This window comes from Phacochoerus africanus, chromosome 2 (assembly GCF_016906955.1).
Source record: "Phacochoerus africanus isolate WHEZ1 chromosome 2, ROS_Pafr_v1, whole genome shotgun sequence".
Lineage (NCBI taxonomy): Eukaryota > Metazoa > Chordata > Mammalia > Artiodactyla > Suidae > Phacochoerus > Phacochoerus africanus.
Genome location: NC_062545.1, coordinates 255,436,350 through 255,455,833, shown reverse-complemented (window position 1 = coordinate 255,455,833; position 19,484 = coordinate 255,436,350). Strand labels below are relative to the sequence as shown.

At 42.8% G+C, this 19,484-nt stretch overlaps 1 protein-coding gene across 1 annotated transcript in view; it reads right to left on the bottom strand.

Moving 5' to 3' along the window:
• The window catches only part of SNX30 (sorting nexin family member 30), a 128,631-nt gene that overhangs the window by 56,981 nt on the left and 52,166 nt on the right, over positions 1 to 19,484 (bottom strand). The window contains exons 2-3 of the mRNA XM_047768175.1: positions 16,091 to 16,282; positions 3,126 to 3,236 (exon numbers count right to left, since the gene is read on the bottom strand). Coding sequence (XP_047624131.1) covers positions 3,126 to 3,236; positions 16,091 to 16,282 — 303 coding nt within the window. The remainder of the gene's footprint in view (positions 1 to 3,125; positions 3,237 to 16,090; positions 16,283 to 19,484) is intronic.

Sequence of the window (19,484 nt, the reverse complement as noted above, 5' to 3'; positions counted from 1 at the left end):
TAACAGCCAAAAAGTGGAAACGACCCAAATGTCATTAAAGGCGAGTAGATAGACAAAATGTGATAAGGCTGTAGAATGGAATATTATTCAACAATAAAAACAAAGTCCTGACACATGCTACAATATGGATCAACCCTGAAAACGTTACGCTGAGAAAAAAACCCAGAACCTACTGTACAGCACAGGAAACTCAACTCAATATTCTATAATAACCTATGTGGGAAAAGAACCTGAAGAAGAATGGCTGTATGTATATGAATATGTATATGAACAACTGACTCACTCTGCCCTCAACCCAAAATTAACACAACACTGTCAATCAACTATACTCCAACATAAAATAGAAATGTTAAAAAGCAGACCAGTTAATTCGTAGAATTACAAAAATAATAAAAAAATCCAACCATAAAAGATAAGTGTGTATGATTCTCTTATATGAAATGTCCAGAATGGGCAAATCTATAGCGGCAGAACACAGATTAGTGGCTGCCGGGCACAAAGAGGGTTTGGCAGTAACAGGCAAGAAATAGGAGGTTTCTTTTGGAGGTGATGAAAAAATTCTAAGATTGTTTGTACTGATGGTTGCACAACTCTATGAATATACTAAAAACTCTTGACTTGTACATTACAAATGGGCTAATTATATGGTGTGTGAATTATGTCTCAATAAAGCTATAAGAAAGAAATGAAAGTTTAAACAACAATTATGTTACGTGTTTACTGGGTCTCTGACAATTAACTCTCCTTTCTATCCTAGAACCCCTCACCTTTCCAAGGCAGTAAAAACACCAAGCATACTATTAATAACAGACACTTCTAAGCAGAGCTGTAGTAAAACGAATTTCTTTCGTGGGGGGAGGGAGGGGGGAGGGAGGAGGGAGGGGGGAGGGAGGGGGGAGGGAGGGGGGAGGGGGGGAGTTTGTTTCCAATCTGACTTGCATGCTGAAATCTCCCTTGTTCAATCTCTCTCCACCCTAGATAGGTACTAAGAATTTATGAAGAAATGTATGAAGAAATTCCATGGGCTTCGAAAGTACTTTAGTCTCGCTGCTTCTACCCAGACCATAGGAAACCAGACTTAAAGATACTCTGGATCCACCTTGGACCTTCGAGAGAATCCCCTTCTCTCAGTTCTGGCTTCAGCATCTACGCATGAGTGCTACCATGTTTCACCAGCGGGTGTCGCTGTCTAACCTTTGAACTTGAAGTGCGGAATTACGTAGACACTAGCTGCCAGCAGGTGGTGCACAATACCCCTTATGCAGAGTGTGGGTTACACTTAAAAAGCAACTTCCTTCCAAAGAGTACAATATGCAGAGGGGGAGATAAAAGGGTAACTGTACAGTGGAAAAACCTGACAAGCACTCCCTCAAGTAGGGTGATCAAGGTTTAACATCAACAGAATACACACTGCTGATGGTAGTATGTACCCTCCATACAATGCTAAGGAGAATCGTGCTTAATGTAAGGTAACTTTGTGCTCGTCTTCCTCCTCAAAACACATTACCTCAGGCTAACTGTGAGGAAAACGTCAGGCAAATCTCAACTAAGAGACAATATACAAAATGCCTGACCAGTACGCCTCAAAACTTTCAAGATCAGCAAAGACAAGGAAAGCCTTGAGAAAGTCACAACCAAAAAGAACCTGGGAACAAGGAGACATGACAACTAAATGTAATGTCGTACCCTGGATGGGCTCATGGGACAGAAAAAGGACACTAAGCAAAAAATGAGGAGATATGAATAAAGAACTCTTATTAGTCAATACTACTGTATCATTACTGGTTCATTACTTGTGACAGAAAATGGTCATAATAAGCAAAACTGAGTGTAGGGTCTACGAGAACTCGCTGTACTATATTCAAAATAATTCCATAAATCTAATACTGTTCTAAAATAAAAAGTCTATTTAAAATAAAATTAACTAGCTGCCAATTTTGCCACATTGAGCTCTTAAGGAATAGTTCCAACTGCTTTAAAACTATTTTTTTTTGGCACATTTTAAAGTGATGAGAAGACAGAAAGCAAAAACTTCAGGCTTGGTGAGCAGACGGAATAGCTGGGTTGGGGGTTTCCCTGAGAAAGAACGGAGACCCAGGCAAGACCCATTACTCCCATCACAGCACCAGCAACGTGGCCACTTCTGCCTCAAAAATCAAGAAAACTGCTGGAATGTTCACAGCATATGCAGGGGGGGAGGGGGGGGAGGGGGGTGCTGGCAATACTAAGAAGTTATCTAGCCACAATTTTACTGAAAGATAAGGCCCTGCTGAAGAGTTTTATGACCCAAATTGCCCTAAAGCCCCCCAAACTTTAAGAAACGCCTAGGGCCTAAATAGTTATTTATACTAAAAAAAAAAAAAAAAAAGTAGTCAGAGATGTATTCAATACGTATGTTGATTTAAGTCATCTTTTAAATTTTACTTGCTCCAGTTTTTTTTTTTTAATATGTGGCTACGGTAATGGATAAATATTATTCTTCTTCAATAAACAGAGTTAGGTGGCTTTGGATTTGTTTTTTAAAGGAAAAACTGTGGTTGAGTGGATGGTGTGCTAGATTCCTGCTCCCTGAATTACCCATGTTTAAAGAAAGCCCAACCAGCTGTAATCTGAGGCATCTTTCTCCACCTGGTGGCAGCTATCCAAACCTCAAGAACAGTGTCTAGGAAGGTGGAAACGGACGGTGTTTAAAGAGGCAGCACATGAGAATTAGGATTCTCCATATCTCAAAGAATGGTCATAATGAAAATTAAAATCTGCACTACCCCACTAGAAACCAGCATACTGCAGAGCAAGTCAGAAACAAAACACCAAAAGGTGAATTATACTACACAGCATCCAGAAAATGCACATTTGAGGGATGGGTTTCGTCCAAAATGTAAGGCAGGGTTTGCCTGTAATTTAAAGGGTGAGAGCTGAGTGAACATCACCAAGCAAGGATGTGGGAAAAGCGGAGTTCCCTGGTGGCCCAGCGGTTAAGGATCTGGTGTCACTGCTGTGGCTCTGGTTTGATCCCTGGCCTGAAACTTTGGTATGCTGTGGGGGTGACCAAAACAAACGAACAAATAAACAAATCCCAAAGATGTAGGAAAAGCAGTAACAAGCTGTCCTGACTTAGTACCTACGGGAATGAGATGAGTGGGCTGGGATTCTTCCAGTTTGTTCCTCAACCAGTCAAAATCCTGGTATCTTCGTCGAACAGAATATTCTGGCAGGTCAAACTCCACCCGTGTACTCTGCAAATGAGGAGAGCGGAACAAAATCAGTGTCAGGGAAGTTGAACATATCTTGGCAGAAGGGAAGGGAAAAAGCTCTCTTTGAATAACCCAACGGGGCAAGAACACACTTTCCTTCCACCAAATGCACCAGCCAAATGGCAGGCTTTACCAGCTTGAATGACGAGGCTGGGCCACGAGGTCCAGTTAAAAATTTCAAGGATCTAGAATTAAATTCATTCCCCCCTCTCCCCGCCTCAGGAAATGGAATTCAACTATCCCTCCGGATTGTGTTTAGAAACAGTTGATTCATTTCCTCCAAGTTTAACGTTGAGAATTTCTTTCAGCAGAATAATTCCACTGAGGATATTGCTCCTGAATCCAAATCTGTGCAACTTAAAAAAAAAAAAAAAAAAAGATATCTCCACACTCTGCTAAATATGCTGACAAGTTTTGCCAAAGACAGAGGGGAAACAAAACCTAAAGACAACAGATCACCTGCTCATTTAAGAACCAGATTCAATGGAAACAGAAAATGTTGTGCCTAATCTACCATCTTCTACCAGAAACATAAACTCGAAACTATATTGTATTTTAGATGATTTTTTTTAATCTAGAAGGAAAAGAAATAAAATCTAGAATGAAATAATACTAAAATGTATACATTGCATTGCAGAAAAAAATAGATCTCATCCTCTTTCCTAAATTTAAGTTTTCTGAAATGGGATTGCAACACTTTGATAATAGAAACCAACATTAAATAAAATTAATTTGTACCAAAACAAGATTTATATACATTAATCTGCCCAAACCAAAATTTTATCTCAGATAAACCATTTTTCCCTATAAGGGTGCTGATTATATGACAGTCACAGTTCTCAGAAATTAAAGCGCAAGATAAAAATGATTCAAGCTACATTTTATAAATTTATTGAAATCAGTTTTATTTTTTCGTCTTTTCCCGTGGCATAGGAGGTTCCCAGGCTAGGGGTCCAATCGGAGCTGTAGCTGCCAGCCTACGCCAGAGCCACAGCAACGCCAGATCCAAGCCGCGTCTGCGACCTACACCACAGCTCACGGCAACACCGGATCCTTAACCCACTGAGCGAGGCCAGGGATCGAACCCGCATCCTCATGGTTCCTAGTCGGATTCATTTCTGCTGCGCCACAATGGGAACTCCCCAAACGTCTATCCAGGGCACCAACGAAATCTTAAAAACACATGAACAAGAGTCATCCATCAAAGAAAAAGCCAATGAGAAGCACTGGTATCAAAAATTATTTCATCCTCCCCAGAGCCAGGCTCATAGTCTGAGCAAAACTGGGAAGTTAAAGGACTTGGCCTTGGACTAACACCCAACTAACTCCTTCTGCCTCTTTTCTCCTTTCAAAGTCCCACGTACCACATATGCCCATGAAACATAACCTTCCCCTAGGATGCAGGAGTAGGGTGAGAAGACATGAGGAAATCTTTTCAACTTAGGTAATTGTGGTTTATTAGAAGACTCCCCAGGAGTTCCCTGGTAGCCCAGTGGGTTAAGGGTCTGGCACTGTCACTGCTCTGGCTGAGGCCACTGCTATGGTACGGGTTTAATCCTTGGCCCAGGAACTTCTGCATGCCGTGGGCACAGCCAAAAAAAGAAGACTCCCCAGAGGAGTTAGCATTGTAGAACTGGAGAGAGGAAGAGGAGGAAGAGGAGAAGGGGGAGGCGGCAGAGGGGGAAGGAATGGAGAAGGGGAAGGAACGGGAGGAGGACTTAAATCCCCTTCACTACTGATGGCTCTTTAGGCATGAGGGTGGCAGGCATATTGGGGGCAGTAGCCTGGCACTCCTCCCAGGCAGGGGCATGGGAAGGCCAAGCATCCCTGAGATGCCACCAAGTCTCCCAGACCCTGGGTTTCCTCAGCGGTAAGAAGGCACTTGGAAGGAACGTTCTTCAAGACCCCACAGAGCCCCCCAGAAGGCTCTGTCTGGGGACTGGCTGATGACTATGGGCTCATGAAAGGCAGACTCTGAAAAGTGACAAATGCAACTCACTTTTATTGCGAACAGAGCTGCCTTCCTAAATGTTACATGCTATCAACTGGTCATTCCTCTCCATTATGGTTTGCAAATCCACCTCATTAAATTATACTTAGTCTGTATAACATTTCTACTCTAAGTTTGAAATCAATCTTCGGTAACTACAAAAAGTAGTATGTACATATGATAAAACACAAGTTTTATTTCTGCTGTAATCAATTTTACTTTCAAGAATGTCTCTTTTTTAAAATCTTCTGATTTAGGTTAGACACACTATTTTATTTTTAATTTTTTAAGGGTAGTTATTTATTTTTGTCTTTTTTCTTTTTTTTTTCTTTTTTAGGACCACACCTGTGGCATATGGAGGTTCCTACCCTAGGAGTCAAATCAGAGCTGTAGCCACTGGCCTATACCACAGGCACAGCCACGCCAGATCCAACGGTGACTTTTCTACTCGTGAAAGCTCTTTATAGCCACTTATCTATCATAATTGCCAAATGGCTTTTCTTATACAGTATTTTAAAATTATGTAGTCAAATTCATCTGTTTTTTCCCTTAGTTGCTACTTTTAGTGTTACTGATAAATTTGTTCCCATTGCAAGCTTCTAAAAATGTTCATCTGAATTATCTCTTTATGGCATATATATTAAAATATACATACATGTCCTTAATAATTTCTGCTATTCTACTTCTAGGAATCTATCATTAGAAAACAATTTTTAAATGTGGCAAAGATATCTGTAGAATGATGTTCACTGCAATATTATTTAAAATAACAAATTCAAAGCAACCTAAATGTCCAACAGTTTAAAAAAAAAAGTCAAGGAAACAGTAGTACATTTACTTTATGGTCATTAGTAATCATGTCTGTAAGACATTTTTAGTGACCAAAAATGCAATACGGGAGTTCCCATAGTGGCTCAGCAGTTACTAAACCCGACTAGCATCCATGAGGACGCAGGTTCAATCCCTGGCCTCATTCAGTGGGTTAAGGATCCGGCATTCCCACGAGCTGTGGTTTAGGTTGCAAAAAAGGCTCGGATCTGGCGTGGCTGTGGCTGTGGCTGTGGCCAGCGGCTACAGCTCCGATTCAACCCCTAGCCTGGGAACCTCCATGAGCTGCAGGTGCAGCTCTAAGAAGACAAAAATACCAAAAAAAAAAAAAGTAATACAGTTTTAATAAAAAACAGTAGGATATAAGATTAATTATACATACATTTTAATTTCATTGGTGTTAAAATTTGGAACATAAAAAGTTAGAAGAGGAGTTCCCGTCATGGCTCAGCAGTTAACAAACCTGACTGGCATCCATGAGGATGCAGGTTCAATCCCTGGCCTTGCTCAGTGGGTTGAGGATCCAGTATTGCCATGAGCTGTGGTATAAGTTGCAGACGTGGCTCGGATCCCGTGTTGCTGTGGCTGTGGTGTAGGCCAGCGGCTACAGCTCCAATTCGACCCCTATACTTGGAACCTCCATATGCCACAGGTGTAGCCTTAAAAAAAGAAAGACAAAAAAAAAAAAAAAGAAGAAAAATCTAGACCTGATAATGACGGTTGTCTTCTTTACATTCAACTTTACTTCCAAGTTGTCTAGTATTTTCATATAATACTTTTACAGTCACCAAAAAAAAACTGCTTTTTTTAAAAGCTCATTTTTTACAAGAGCTCCTTTAAGGACAGGGAATTTAATATTAATAAATCAGTACAACTTGTTTGCTGCTTAGGAAAGCTACAATGTAAAAAAACAATCATGAAACAGAAGGAGGCTCATAATCTCTAACCCAATATTTATTTTACTTTTTTTTTTTTTTTGCCACACCCACAGCATATGGAAGTTCCCAGGCCAAGGACTGCATCCCAGCTGCAGCAATGGCAACACCGGATCCTTTTAACCCACTGCACCGGGCTAGGGATTGAACCTCCACAGTGAACAGAGCCACAGCAGTTGGATTCTCAACCCTTTGTACCACAGTGGAAACTCCTACTTTACTTATTTTTACCACCACTTGTTCTAGAAAAGATATGGTGATGCATGGAATACAATCAAGTAGGTGAGAAAGATAAAGGAAAAACAAGGACAGAGGATAAAGTGGAGCTGGAAACGAGGCTAGCAAAACACACTCACCTCGGAATTCTGCACACTTGTTAAAACTGGGCCACAGACATGACTGTGGATTTCTGGAAAGAAATCCAGTCAGTTATAAGACGTACAGTACTCATAAAATACGCAGGCCAGTAAAACTCCAACTCTGAGTCTGTGGTAAAATTTCCCTCTGTGAAACTCGGGGTCCAACTTAGAAAGGAAAATAAAATACTGAGAAATATTTATCTCTGTTTTCTGATATGTGTGGTAAACAAAACAATAAAAAAAGAAGTGCACACCCACAACTCCATAATTGTGGAGATGACCACTTGACAGTTTCGTGCCATGTCCTTCCTGAGTTCCACACTCTAGAAAACCCTGCAAAGGTCACAAGGTGGTGGGGACACACCTGAAGTCGGAACTACAAACAGGCAACGGAGCCCAGGCAGTGCAATGAAGACTGTCATTGTCACCCCTATGAGCAGCTCCCGGGCCGTGTCTAGGCATCTCCACCAGATTTTAAGTTCAATGCTTTGGAAGACCCGGACCAGAGCCACAGGAAAATAAATCACCCATCAGAGCACTCCGTCCCCTGGGCCTCACCCCACCACAAAAGGACCCCCTTTAATTCCCCAGGAGCTGAGGGGCCCAGTGCCTGTGGCCTGGAGCCTTTCCAAACAATTTTCATTTAGTGCAAAATTTACAATCAACCCACTGGAGAGAGATTTGGTCTTTGTCAGAAAGGCCATCTGTCCAGGTCACAGCTGGATCCTAGGAAATCTGAGTGACCCCTGCCTGCCCCCCACAAGGGGCCTCTTCCTTATCAAATATTAGCCAGCTAATCCCATTCTGCTTCAAAGTCCTGCAGCTCTAAGAGAGCACCTCAGAGTGAGGCCCGGAGAGGCTTCTGCCGTCCTCCGTCTGACAGGAGCTTCCGTTTACCACGCCCTCCTCAGATCTTCCCACCCAAGCCCCCTGGAACACCCCATTCCATAATTAAGAAAGTCCCGTCGCTCCTCCGTCTGCTCCAATTCTCCCCTGGGAATACAGCCTCCTCGCTGTCCCATCAGGGGAAAGCGCCTGGTTTTCTGACACTTCGCAGATCTCTAGGACCAAGAGTGGCGGCTGACATCCTCCTCATTCCGCTCCGCTCCTCCTGCCTCCCGGTCCCCCACGGCCCCAAGAAAGTCCTTCTGAGGCTCAGGCCATCGAGACACAGACATCTCTACCCCTGCTCACGCCTGTCATCTGCTGACACCCAGGCCTGATGCCCTGAGAGCACCTGGTTCCCGGGCTTCAGAATCTGGGTGCCCTCAAGCCCCTGGTGACTCCCACATACAACACCAACCTCTGAGCCAACCACACTTCATTCCGCTCCCAGGGCCTCGCCGCAGACTTTTTCATCGCGCAGAAATTCAGACAGCTCCTTCTCTAACCAGCATCTCCTGTATTTTAGGCTCTGCCATTTCCCAGGACCCCTGGGTTTTTCAGCCTCGGGACTTAACAAGGTTCCTGATAATCCATCCACTCCTGTCTTTATTTTCTCCCTTATTCATCATCAAGTCCATGATCCGTCACTTTGACTCTTGTTTGTCAATATCCTAGATGTCCCTTCCCACTGTCATTCACACAACTCTGGCAAAAAGGCAACCACCTACTGCCTGCTTTACTAGATGTAGGCATGGTCTGGCGGAAAAACAAAATCAAGCAAACACCCTGACTGACACAATAAATTCTGCAACGGGACCCTGAACACTGCCAAGCCGTCTCTTCACATGTCCTTAGCCAGCTCTCCCCACCCTCCTTCCTAGGAGTTAATGCAAACCCTGCAGACGTTTGGAAAGACTCTAAGCCCCACTTCAAAACCTCTCCCTTAGAAAGGACCTCATCGTGTACCATAGAGAAAACTGCAGATAGAAGCAGAGAACCCCTCAACTTCCTGTCACAGAACAAAACAAAACACAACACTTCCCTTCTTCCTTAGAAACAATGGAAAAAGCACACCTCCCCCATCAGAGGCCACTCCCTCCCTCCCTCCACTTCATTTTTTTTCCATCTTTGGCTGCCACACAGCATATGGAGTTCCCAGTCCAGGGATCACAACCTAAGCCGTAGCTGGGGCATCGCTGGATCCTAAACCCACTGTGCCGGGCCGGAGACCAAACCTGCAACCCAGTGCTTCCACGATGCCACCGATCCCACTGTGCCACAGCAGGAACTCCCCTCCCTCCGCTTTGGCTAGGGGACGCTCTCCTTCCACCTTCTCAGTGGCTTCCATCCTACCCTCCAATCTTCAACCACTGGTCTCCTTCTCCATCCACACTGGCCAGGTGGCATTTAAACAAGTCTCTTCCACCCTTAACAAACAAAATGTCTCTGTCCTCTCAAAGCCACATCCCCCCCTCCTCCAGCTACTGCTCTTTCTCTCACTCACTTTCATTGCCAAACTACCAGAACTCATGCGGTCTTTTCCTTCTTGCTTCTCACTCAACCTAAGCCACTGCAAACTGCGCGCTGCGCCCACCGAAAGAAACCACTCTCCCCACAGTCATCGGTAACCCCCTTGCCATTAAAGCTAACGCTCACTTGGTAATCCTTCTACATCACTTGACCTCTCAGCAGCATTCAGCCGCCACTGACCCCTGAGGCATTTGAAAAAGGGCACTAACTGGGGTGCAACTCTCAGTGATGACTACCTGGCAAGGATAACATACAAGAGGAGGGTGGCTTCCAAAGGGAGCTAAAGGCTCTTCTCTGTTCCCCACCCTCCAGCCTGTCTGCACATCATCGTCAGTTTCAGTATCAGGCCGTGGTAGTTAGACCAGCCTTGGGGGAGGTGCGGGGGTGGGGTCTCGAAAATCACATCTTCTGAAAGCACAGCATAGGACAGGTCTGGGTTCAAGGTCTAACTCCAGCCCATGTTACTGCTGTCTCAGTTTCCTCATTTATGAAAATAAGACTACTACCAGTAGTTACGCACTGAGTGTGAAGATTAATTGATGATTTATTTAAAGCACTTAGCCCCCACCCCCCAAAAAATGACAGCTCATCCGCAGAGCAAAATACTACTGCGGTCTTAGAAATGATAGCATAAAAGTGTGCTCACTGGCATTTACCAGCAGAGAAAGATGTCTGCAACACATTAAGTGAATTGGCAGCATACAATATACTCGTTTTTGCAAATGGATAGAGACAAACAGTGACAGAACTACAAATGATTATCTCTGGCTGGTGAGTCTATAGGTGTTCTTTACTGTTTTAGCTCACTTGAGTTTTATAATTCCTCCACAATGAGTACCTATTACTTACATAAAGTAAAAATTAAAGGGTTTCTTAAAACAAGTACAGTATGTGGTAAAGGCTCAATAATTAGCTATTATTATGATGTCACTTTCTACAAGTCTGCAGAGAAAACTGTCAGGATCTGCCTGCCCTGAAAAGGCCTCTCCACTTCTGGAGAGATAACATACCCACAGCTGAGACCTGGGTGGGGAATGTATTGCCTGCATTGGCTCTCAGCCCTGGACTTATTTTAGCTCAAGCGAAAGCAGCTCTGTACTTTGGTCCAGCTTTTGTCACCAGGAATCTTAATTAGGCCCGGGAGTCAAAGCTGGAAATAATAAAAGTAAGTGTTTGTACAACCTTGTCCTCTGACCATTAACTTTGCTTGGGAACCCCAGCGCTAGTGGGGGGTCCCTGGAAGAGATCAGGTGTCTGGGACCCTGTGTTCCTGTCTATCCTCACTCTCCTGTGCACAAATTCCTCCATGTCCTTTAATACACCATTCAGAGAGATGGCTCCAGGTGCATCACCATGATCAGAAACCTGGTATCCCTATTTGAAACAGGAAAAGGAAAGGACTCTGGGTTTGAACCGATGGTGAGAAGTAAAATTTGGAGTTCCCGCTGTGGTGCAGTGGGTTAAGAATATGGCATTGCCATAGCTGTGGTGCAGCTAGGAACTTCCATATACTGCAGGTGCAGCCAAAAAAAAAAAAAAAGAAGAAGTTAAACTTTATCATGCAACAAGTTCACCCCCGGGGCATTGTCCTAGAAGCCAAATTAACATGGGACTGGAACTAGGAAAAGGTGATCCTAAGATATTATCTGATTCATTGGAAATCAACCCCAGGAAAAGGGACAGAAATAAGAACACAAAGGAGAGAGGGGCCAGAGGCCAGAGAAGTGGCCGAGAAGAGCAGCGAGCTGGAGTATGTGAATCAGTTAACAGGGAGGGAGGCTGCGGGGCGAAGGACAAGCAGGGGTCGGAACCCAAGAGATGGGCGAGCACTGCTGTGCCAGCGAGGCAGTCACCTTGCCAGTCAACTGTTTAGAGCACAAATTCAAGAAAAACAGGTTTTGCATTTCACTGACTACAGGGTAAAAAATAAGTTGACCCTACGGGGATGGAAAATAAGTCATTGGAAATGATTCCTGGGAATACATATATCAAACCTAGGACCTCTGAGGATATAATGCACATCAAAGCACCTAGCCCGATGCTGAGAAATGTTACCTAGTGGCCAAGGTGATAGGGGCAGACCCCGAGTGCGTGTGTGCACGTGTACACAGACAAGTGTTCAATGTGAACCAGGTGTGGAAGAGACAAGGCACTATGACAGTGGCATGTGCAGAAAGTCAATAAATATTAGTTCCCATTCCTCCTACTCCTCTCCCTACCATAAAGTCTAATTACACCAAATTATAATCATGGTCTTATTAGAGAGCTTCAGATTGAGACAATGATTTATCCATTTCAAGAGTAATGTGATATTAACATGTTAAATTGTATCACCATAGAAAATAAATAGAGAAGTACCAGGACTATGTGTTTTATTTAAAAGATTGTAGTCAGAATTTCTCTGTCATTTGAAGATTTAAAAAAAAAAATCATAGAGACTAAACAATCATGGAGACCAAACAACAGGCTACTGAAAAACCAATGGGTCAATGAGGAAATCAAAAGGGAAATTTAAAAATAACTTGAGACAAACAACAATGAAAACACAACCACTGAAAATCTATGGGATGCCGCAAAGCAGTTCTTAGAGGGAAGTTCGTAGCAATACAGGCCTTCCTCAAAAAAGAAGAAAAATCTCAAATCAACAACTTAGCCTACCACCTAAAAGAATTAGAAAAAGAAGAACAAACAAAACCAAAAGTCAGCAGAAGGAAGGAAACCATAAAGATCAGAGAGGAAATCAATACAACAGAGATTCAAAAAACAATAGAAAAAAAATAAAATAAAACCAAGAGTTGGTTCTTTAAAAGGGTAAACAAAACTGACAAACCTCCCGCCAGATTCAACAAGAAGAAGAGAGACAGAACCCAAACTAAATAAGAAATAAAAAAGGGGAAACCTCAAATACTGCAGAAATACAAAAAAAAAAAGTGAAAACTATAAACAATTATATGCCAACAAATTTGACAACCTAGGAGAAATGGACAACTTTCTAGAGACATACAGTGCACCAAAACTGAATCAAGAAGAAACAGATCAACTGAACTGACCAATCACTAAAAATGAAATCAAATATATAATAAAAACTCTCCCCACAAACAAAAGTCCAGGATCAGATGGCTTCACAGGTGAATTTTACCAAACATGCCAAGAACTTATACCCATCGTTCTTAAATTTTTCCTAAATACTGCAGAAGGAACACTTCTGAAGACATTCTATGAAGCCACTATCACCCTAATACCAAAACCAGACAAAGATACACCAAAAAAGAAAATTATAGGCCAATATCTTTGATGATATAGACGCAAAAATCCTCAACAAAATTTTAGCTAACCAAATCCAGTAACACAAAAAAAGATCATACACCACAACCAAGTGGGATTCATCCCAAGTTCACAAGGATGGTTCAACATACACAAGTCAATCACGTCATACACCACATTAAAAAAGAAAAGTCAAAAACCACATGATCATCTCAATAGATGCAGAAAAAGCACCGAGAAAATTCAACATCCATTCCTGATAAAAACTCTTACTAACATAAGTACAGAGGGAACCTATCCTAACATAATAAAAGTCATTTATGACAAACCCACAACCAATATAATACTCAACAGAGAAAAGCTGAAAACCTTTCCACTAAAATCTGGGACAAGGATGCCCACTCTCACCACTTTTAGTCAACATAGTATTGGAAGTCCTAGCCACAGCAATAAGACAAACAAAAGGAAATGAAAGGTATCTAAATTGTAAGAGAAGAGGTAAAATTGTTACTCTACTGTAGATGACATGATACTATATATAGGAAACCCCAAGGACTCCACACAAAAACTACTTGAACTGATCAATGAGTCAGCAAAGTAGCAGAATCCAAGATTAACATTCAGAAATCAATTGCACTTCTGTATACTAACAATGAGATTTAGAAAAGGAATATTTAAAAAACAATGCCTTTTATAATTGTACCCCCCCAAAATTAAATACCTACGAATAAACCTAAGGACATGAAAGACTTAATATGCTAAGCACTAGATGCAAATTAAAGAAGATTCAACGAAATGGAAAGATACACCATGCTCCTGGATTAAAAAAATTAATATTGATAAAATGGCCATAACTACCCAAAGCGGTCTACAGATTTAATGCAATCCCTATCGAATTACCCACAACATTTTTCATAGAACTGGAACAAACAAACCAAAAATTTACACGGAACCATAAAAGACTCAGAATTGCCAAAGCAATCCTGAAGGGAATAAAAGAAGCAAGAAGCATAACTCTCCCAGACCTCAGACAATATTACAAAGCTACAGTAATCAAAGACAGTGTGGTATGGTACAAAAACAGACATACAGACCAATGGAACAAAATAGCCCAGAAATAAACCCAGACTCCTATAGTCAATTAATCTTCAACAAAAGAGGCAAGAATGTATAATGGAAAAAGACAGTCTCATCAACAAGTTGTGCTGTGAAAACTGGACAGCTACATGTAAACCAGTGAAACTAGAACACACCCTCATACCATGCACAAAAATAAATGCAAAATGGCTTAAAGACTTAAACATAAGACAAGATACCATAAAACTCCTAGAAAAGAACAAAGGCAAAACATTCTCTGACATCAACTATACACATGTTTTCCTAGGTCAGTCCAGTCTCCCAAGGCAATAGAATTAAAAACAAAAATAAACCAATGGAACCTAATCAAACTTACAAGCTGTTTGTAAGCACAGCAAAGGAAACCATTAAAAAAAAAAAGAAAAAGACAAGACAAGACAACCTATGGAATGGGAGAAAATAGTTGCAAATGATGATACTGACAAGGGCTTAATCTCCAAAATATACAAACTACACAAACAACTCAACAGCAAAAAAAAAAAAAGGGGCCCAATCAAAAAACAGGCAGAAGACCTAAATAGACATTTCTTCAAAGAAGACATACGGATGCCCAACAGGCACATGAGAAATTGCTCAACAAGACTAATGAGTAGAGAAATGCAAATCAAAACTACAATGAGGTACCCCCTCACACTGGTCAAAATGCCATCATTAATAAGTCTAACAAATAACAAATGCTGGAGAGAGTGTGCAGAAAAGGAACTCTCCTACACTGCTGGTGGGAATAGGAAATGGTACAGCCACTATGGAAAACAGTATGGAGGTACCTCAGAAAACTAAATATGGAACTACCATAGGATCCAACAATCCCACTCCTGGGCATATATCCAGACAAAACTACAGTTCAAAAAGATACATGCACCACTATGTTCATAGCAGCACTATTCATAACAGCCAAGACATGGAAACAACCTAAATATCCATCAACAGATGAATGGATAAAGAAGATGTGGTACATATATACACTGGAATACCACTCAGCCATAAAAAAGAAAGAATGTCATTTGCAGCAACATGGATGCAATTAGAGACTCTCCTAAGTGAAATAAGTCAGACAGAGAAAGACAAATACCATATGATATCACTCATGTGTGTAATCTAAAATGCGGCACAGGAGTTCTCACTGTGGCTCAGTGGGTTACGAACCTGACTAGTATCCATGAGGATTCGTGTTTGATCCCTGGCCTCACTCAGTGGGTTAGGGATCCGGCATTGCCATGAGCTGTGGCATGGGTCAAAGTTGTGGCTCGGACCCCACACTGCTGTGGCTGTGGTGTAGGCCGGCAGCTGCAACTCCATTTCAACCCCTAGCCTGGGAACTTCCATATGCCGAGGTCCCCAAACAGCAAAAAAAAAAAAAAAAAAAGATTTTATATATGTATTATATATAAATATATATCTCACACAGATGAACCTATTTATAGAACAGAAACAGACTCACACACATGAAAAGCAGACCTATGGATGCCAAGAGGGAGAAGAGAGGCAGTGGGGTGGATGAGGAGTTTAGGATCAGTAGGTACAAACTATTACATTTAGAATGGATAAGCAATGACATCCTGCTGTGTAGCACTGGAACAATATCCAATCACTTGTGATAGAACATGATAGTATGAGGAAAAGAATATATATATATATATATGACTGGGTCACTTTGCTGTACAGCAGAAATTGATGGAACAGTATAAATCAACTATCCTTAAAATTTTTTTAATTATTAAAAAAATTTTTACATAAAATCCTATTAATCTGAATATATCTGGTCTCCCAAAGAGCTGTACACACAACTGTAATGCAGGTGAACAGAGACGTACAGAGGGAGGGAAAAAGCAGAGGCAGGAGTCACGGCAGTAGGACTCTGATTCTCCAGGACATCCCACGTGGGCGGAAGACAAAGAAGGGACCCACCTTGGTGGTGATCCTGTACGTGATGTAGGTCTCCATCGTGCACACATGCTTCTTGGGATCATCAACCGTGACAAACAGGTCTCTAGTCTCACCATCAATGTCATCATCAAGCTGAAGTCTGTTGAGAAGGGAAGACGAAGAGGCCGGACTCGCAGTGCCTGCTGGAGTACCACCGTTGGGCAAAATGAGGTCCTGAAAGAAGAAAAGAATCACCTTACAAATCAGATGAAAACCCACCCCTGGAGAACACCAGCAAAAGTAGCTGGTTTAGCCAAACAAAGAAATAACTCTTGGAGTTCCCGTCGTGGAGCAGTGGTTAACGAATCCGACTAGGAACCATGAGGTTGTGGGTTTGGCCCCTGCCCTTGCTCAGTGGGTTAACGATCCGGCATTGCCATGAGCTGTGGTGTAGGTTGCAGACGCGGCTCGGATCCAGCATTGCTGTGGCTCTGGCGTAGGCCGGGGGCTACGGCTCCGATTGGACCCCTAGCCTGGGAACCTCCATATGCCGCAGGAGCGGCCCAAGAAGTGGCAAAAAGACCAAAAAAAAAAAAAAAGGAATACCTCTGAAGGCAAAAATAATTACAAAGACTCTGAGCCTCTTCTTACTTAACATTTCTTACATGAATGGGTCTTTTATGACCGAGAGAAATGCAGGACAGGCAGTGCTCTACACCAAATCCTACTTACTGATTCACCTGCCAGCAGGCGCCAGTGGACCAACAGTTCAGGGACCGAGAACATAAGAGCCACCTCCACTGTTGGAATTCAACAGGGAAAGAACTCTGTGAGCACACCGCCTTCTCTCTTTCCCCCACTTTCTCCAAACCATCACCTGGGCCCAGATAAACCTTAAGGGATCAGAACTCTCTTAAATACCTAACACATTTAAAAACTCACTCAAGCATCACCAAGAGACAACTAAACATTATGTGCCACCTGGAATAAGTTCACAACACTTCCTATGGAGGATGCTTGCCAGAAAATTGAATCTGAATCCTAAAAAAATCTCTAGACACAACACCAATTTATAGGAAATACAGAAGAGTGAGGAACAAGTTAAACAATACTACAGAGATGGCAGTCAGCAGAATCTACACTATGAGAAACTAAAGAGAACCAAAGACCCAGTTTCTTCAATATGTAAATTGCAAGGAAAGGAGAGAGCGATGGAAAGAACACCTACGGATATGAGGAAACTCAAGAGACTGATCACCGGTTGCAATGGATGCTGACTATAACACAGGGTTAAAAGGTTTCAAGGAGTTCCCGCTGTGGCACAGTGGGTTAAGAATCTGACAGTAGCAGCTTGGGTACCTGTGGAGGCACAGGTTCACTCCCCGGCCTGGTACAGTGGATTAAGGATCCAGCACTGCTGGAGCTGTAGCCTAGGTCACAGGTGCAGCTTGGATTCAATCCCTGGCCTGGCAATTTCCTTATGCAGAGAGTGCGGCCATTAAAGAAAAAGGTTTTGAGATACACAGGAAAATTTGAATACTGGTTATTCAGTGAGAAGAAGGAATTAGATGTGATAATGAAAGTACTATGACTTTACAAAGTCTTCATATTTTGGTAACGCATACCTACATTTTCATAGAGGAAATGATAAGATGTGGTACTTGCGTCAAATAATTAAGAACACTTAGGTAAGTGGGACATAGATGATACAGGAAGCTCCAAAGGTGATCACTGTTGAAGCCAGTACTTTCAGGTTCAGTATAAATTCTCTCTTTAAAAAAAAAAAAGTCGGAGTTCCTGTAGTGGCACAGTGGTTAACGAACCCGACTAGTATCCATGAGGATTTGATCCCTGGTCTCGCTCAGTGGGTTAAGGATCCGGTGTTGCCATGAGCTGTGGTGTAAGTCACAGACATGGCTCGGATCCCATGTTGCTGTGGCTGTGGTGTAGGCTGGCAACTGTAGCTCTGATTTGACCCCTAACCTGGGAACCTCCATATGCCACAGGTGCGGCCCTAAAAAGACAAAAGACAAAAAAATAAAGAAATTCTCTCATCTTTTGTATTTGTTTTAAAATTTTCACACACACACACACACACACACACACACACACATTTGTTTAAAAGGGGCAGGAGGAGCAAGTACCAGAAAAGAAAGGGAAGGGAATATTAAAAACATCGGGAGTTCCCACTGTGGAGCAGTGGGATTGGCATTGTCTCTGTGGATGTCACAGGGTGGCCAAAAAAGAAAAATAAATAAATAAAAAGTAAAAACTTATGGACTCCCATCTTCTCAGGCCTTAGCAGGAAGCCACTTGCAATACCCAAAAAAGATGCAGTCTTCCAGTTACCTTTTCTGGTTTTAAGATTTGATAAGAGAGCAAAGCCCTGTCTAGCTGCAGATGTGAAAGTCACCTTGGAATCACTCGGAGGCAAAGACTAAGGAATATGGCAAGAAGGTGACGTGATACTAGGCAAAGGGCCTTGGTCAGGAATGTTTTCTGCATTCCTGACCCGTGGGTAATCAGACCACAGGCTGGGGGTGGGAAGGTGCTTTTTCCAGAATGATCTCTCCTTCTGTGCAGGCTGGGTGTGCCGTAGGGAGGAGAATACACAGGAAATGAGAAGGCCACCTAGCAGTCATATCCATCCATGAGCTTCAGGTGATCATGGCACATCTGGGCAGAGGGTCTGGGAAGAGGCAGAGGGAAGCAGGGTCTGGAGCCAAGGGCAATGCCACCCAACACAAGGGGCGATGGAAAGTAAACCAGAAAGGCACCTTCCTTTGTCTCCCATCACTGCTGACCACAGATAATTTAATCGCATGCTTATGCGATGTTAAAAATACTTCCGTCATTACTGAAAGGGTGCCTTTTTCACAGAAAGTACTCCTGGGAATGGACCCCACCCCTCCACTTCTCCTCGGCCATGGGGCTTGTCAGCTGGGAAGGCAAACCCCTCAGCAGCCGCTCTCGGTGTGGACAGGCCCACAGAACAGCAGCGTCTGGCCAATCTCTTTCCTCAGCACACTGACGCCACAGGGCATGGAGTGTCCACACCCCAGGGTCTGGGGATCGGCAAGGGGACATCTTCTCTGGAGCTGAGACAACCATCATGTCGTCATCATTTTGGTAACTATGTAAACCCTGACCTCAGACAAGGCACCACGCTAGGCTCTGAAGGGCCCACCCACATTTTATCAACACCAGCTCACTGGGCCTCAGCATGGCTTTAGCGTCTATGGCTAAACGTCACACAAAAGAAAAAAGAATTCAAAATCTTTAGTAAGGTAAGCCAACATCGAGAGTTCTGTTGTGGCTCAGCAAGTTAAGAATCCAACCAGGATCCATGAGGACATGGGCTTGATCCCTGGCCTTGCTCAGTGGGTCAAGGATCCAGCATTGCTGTGAGCTGCAGTGTAGGATGCAGATGCGGCTA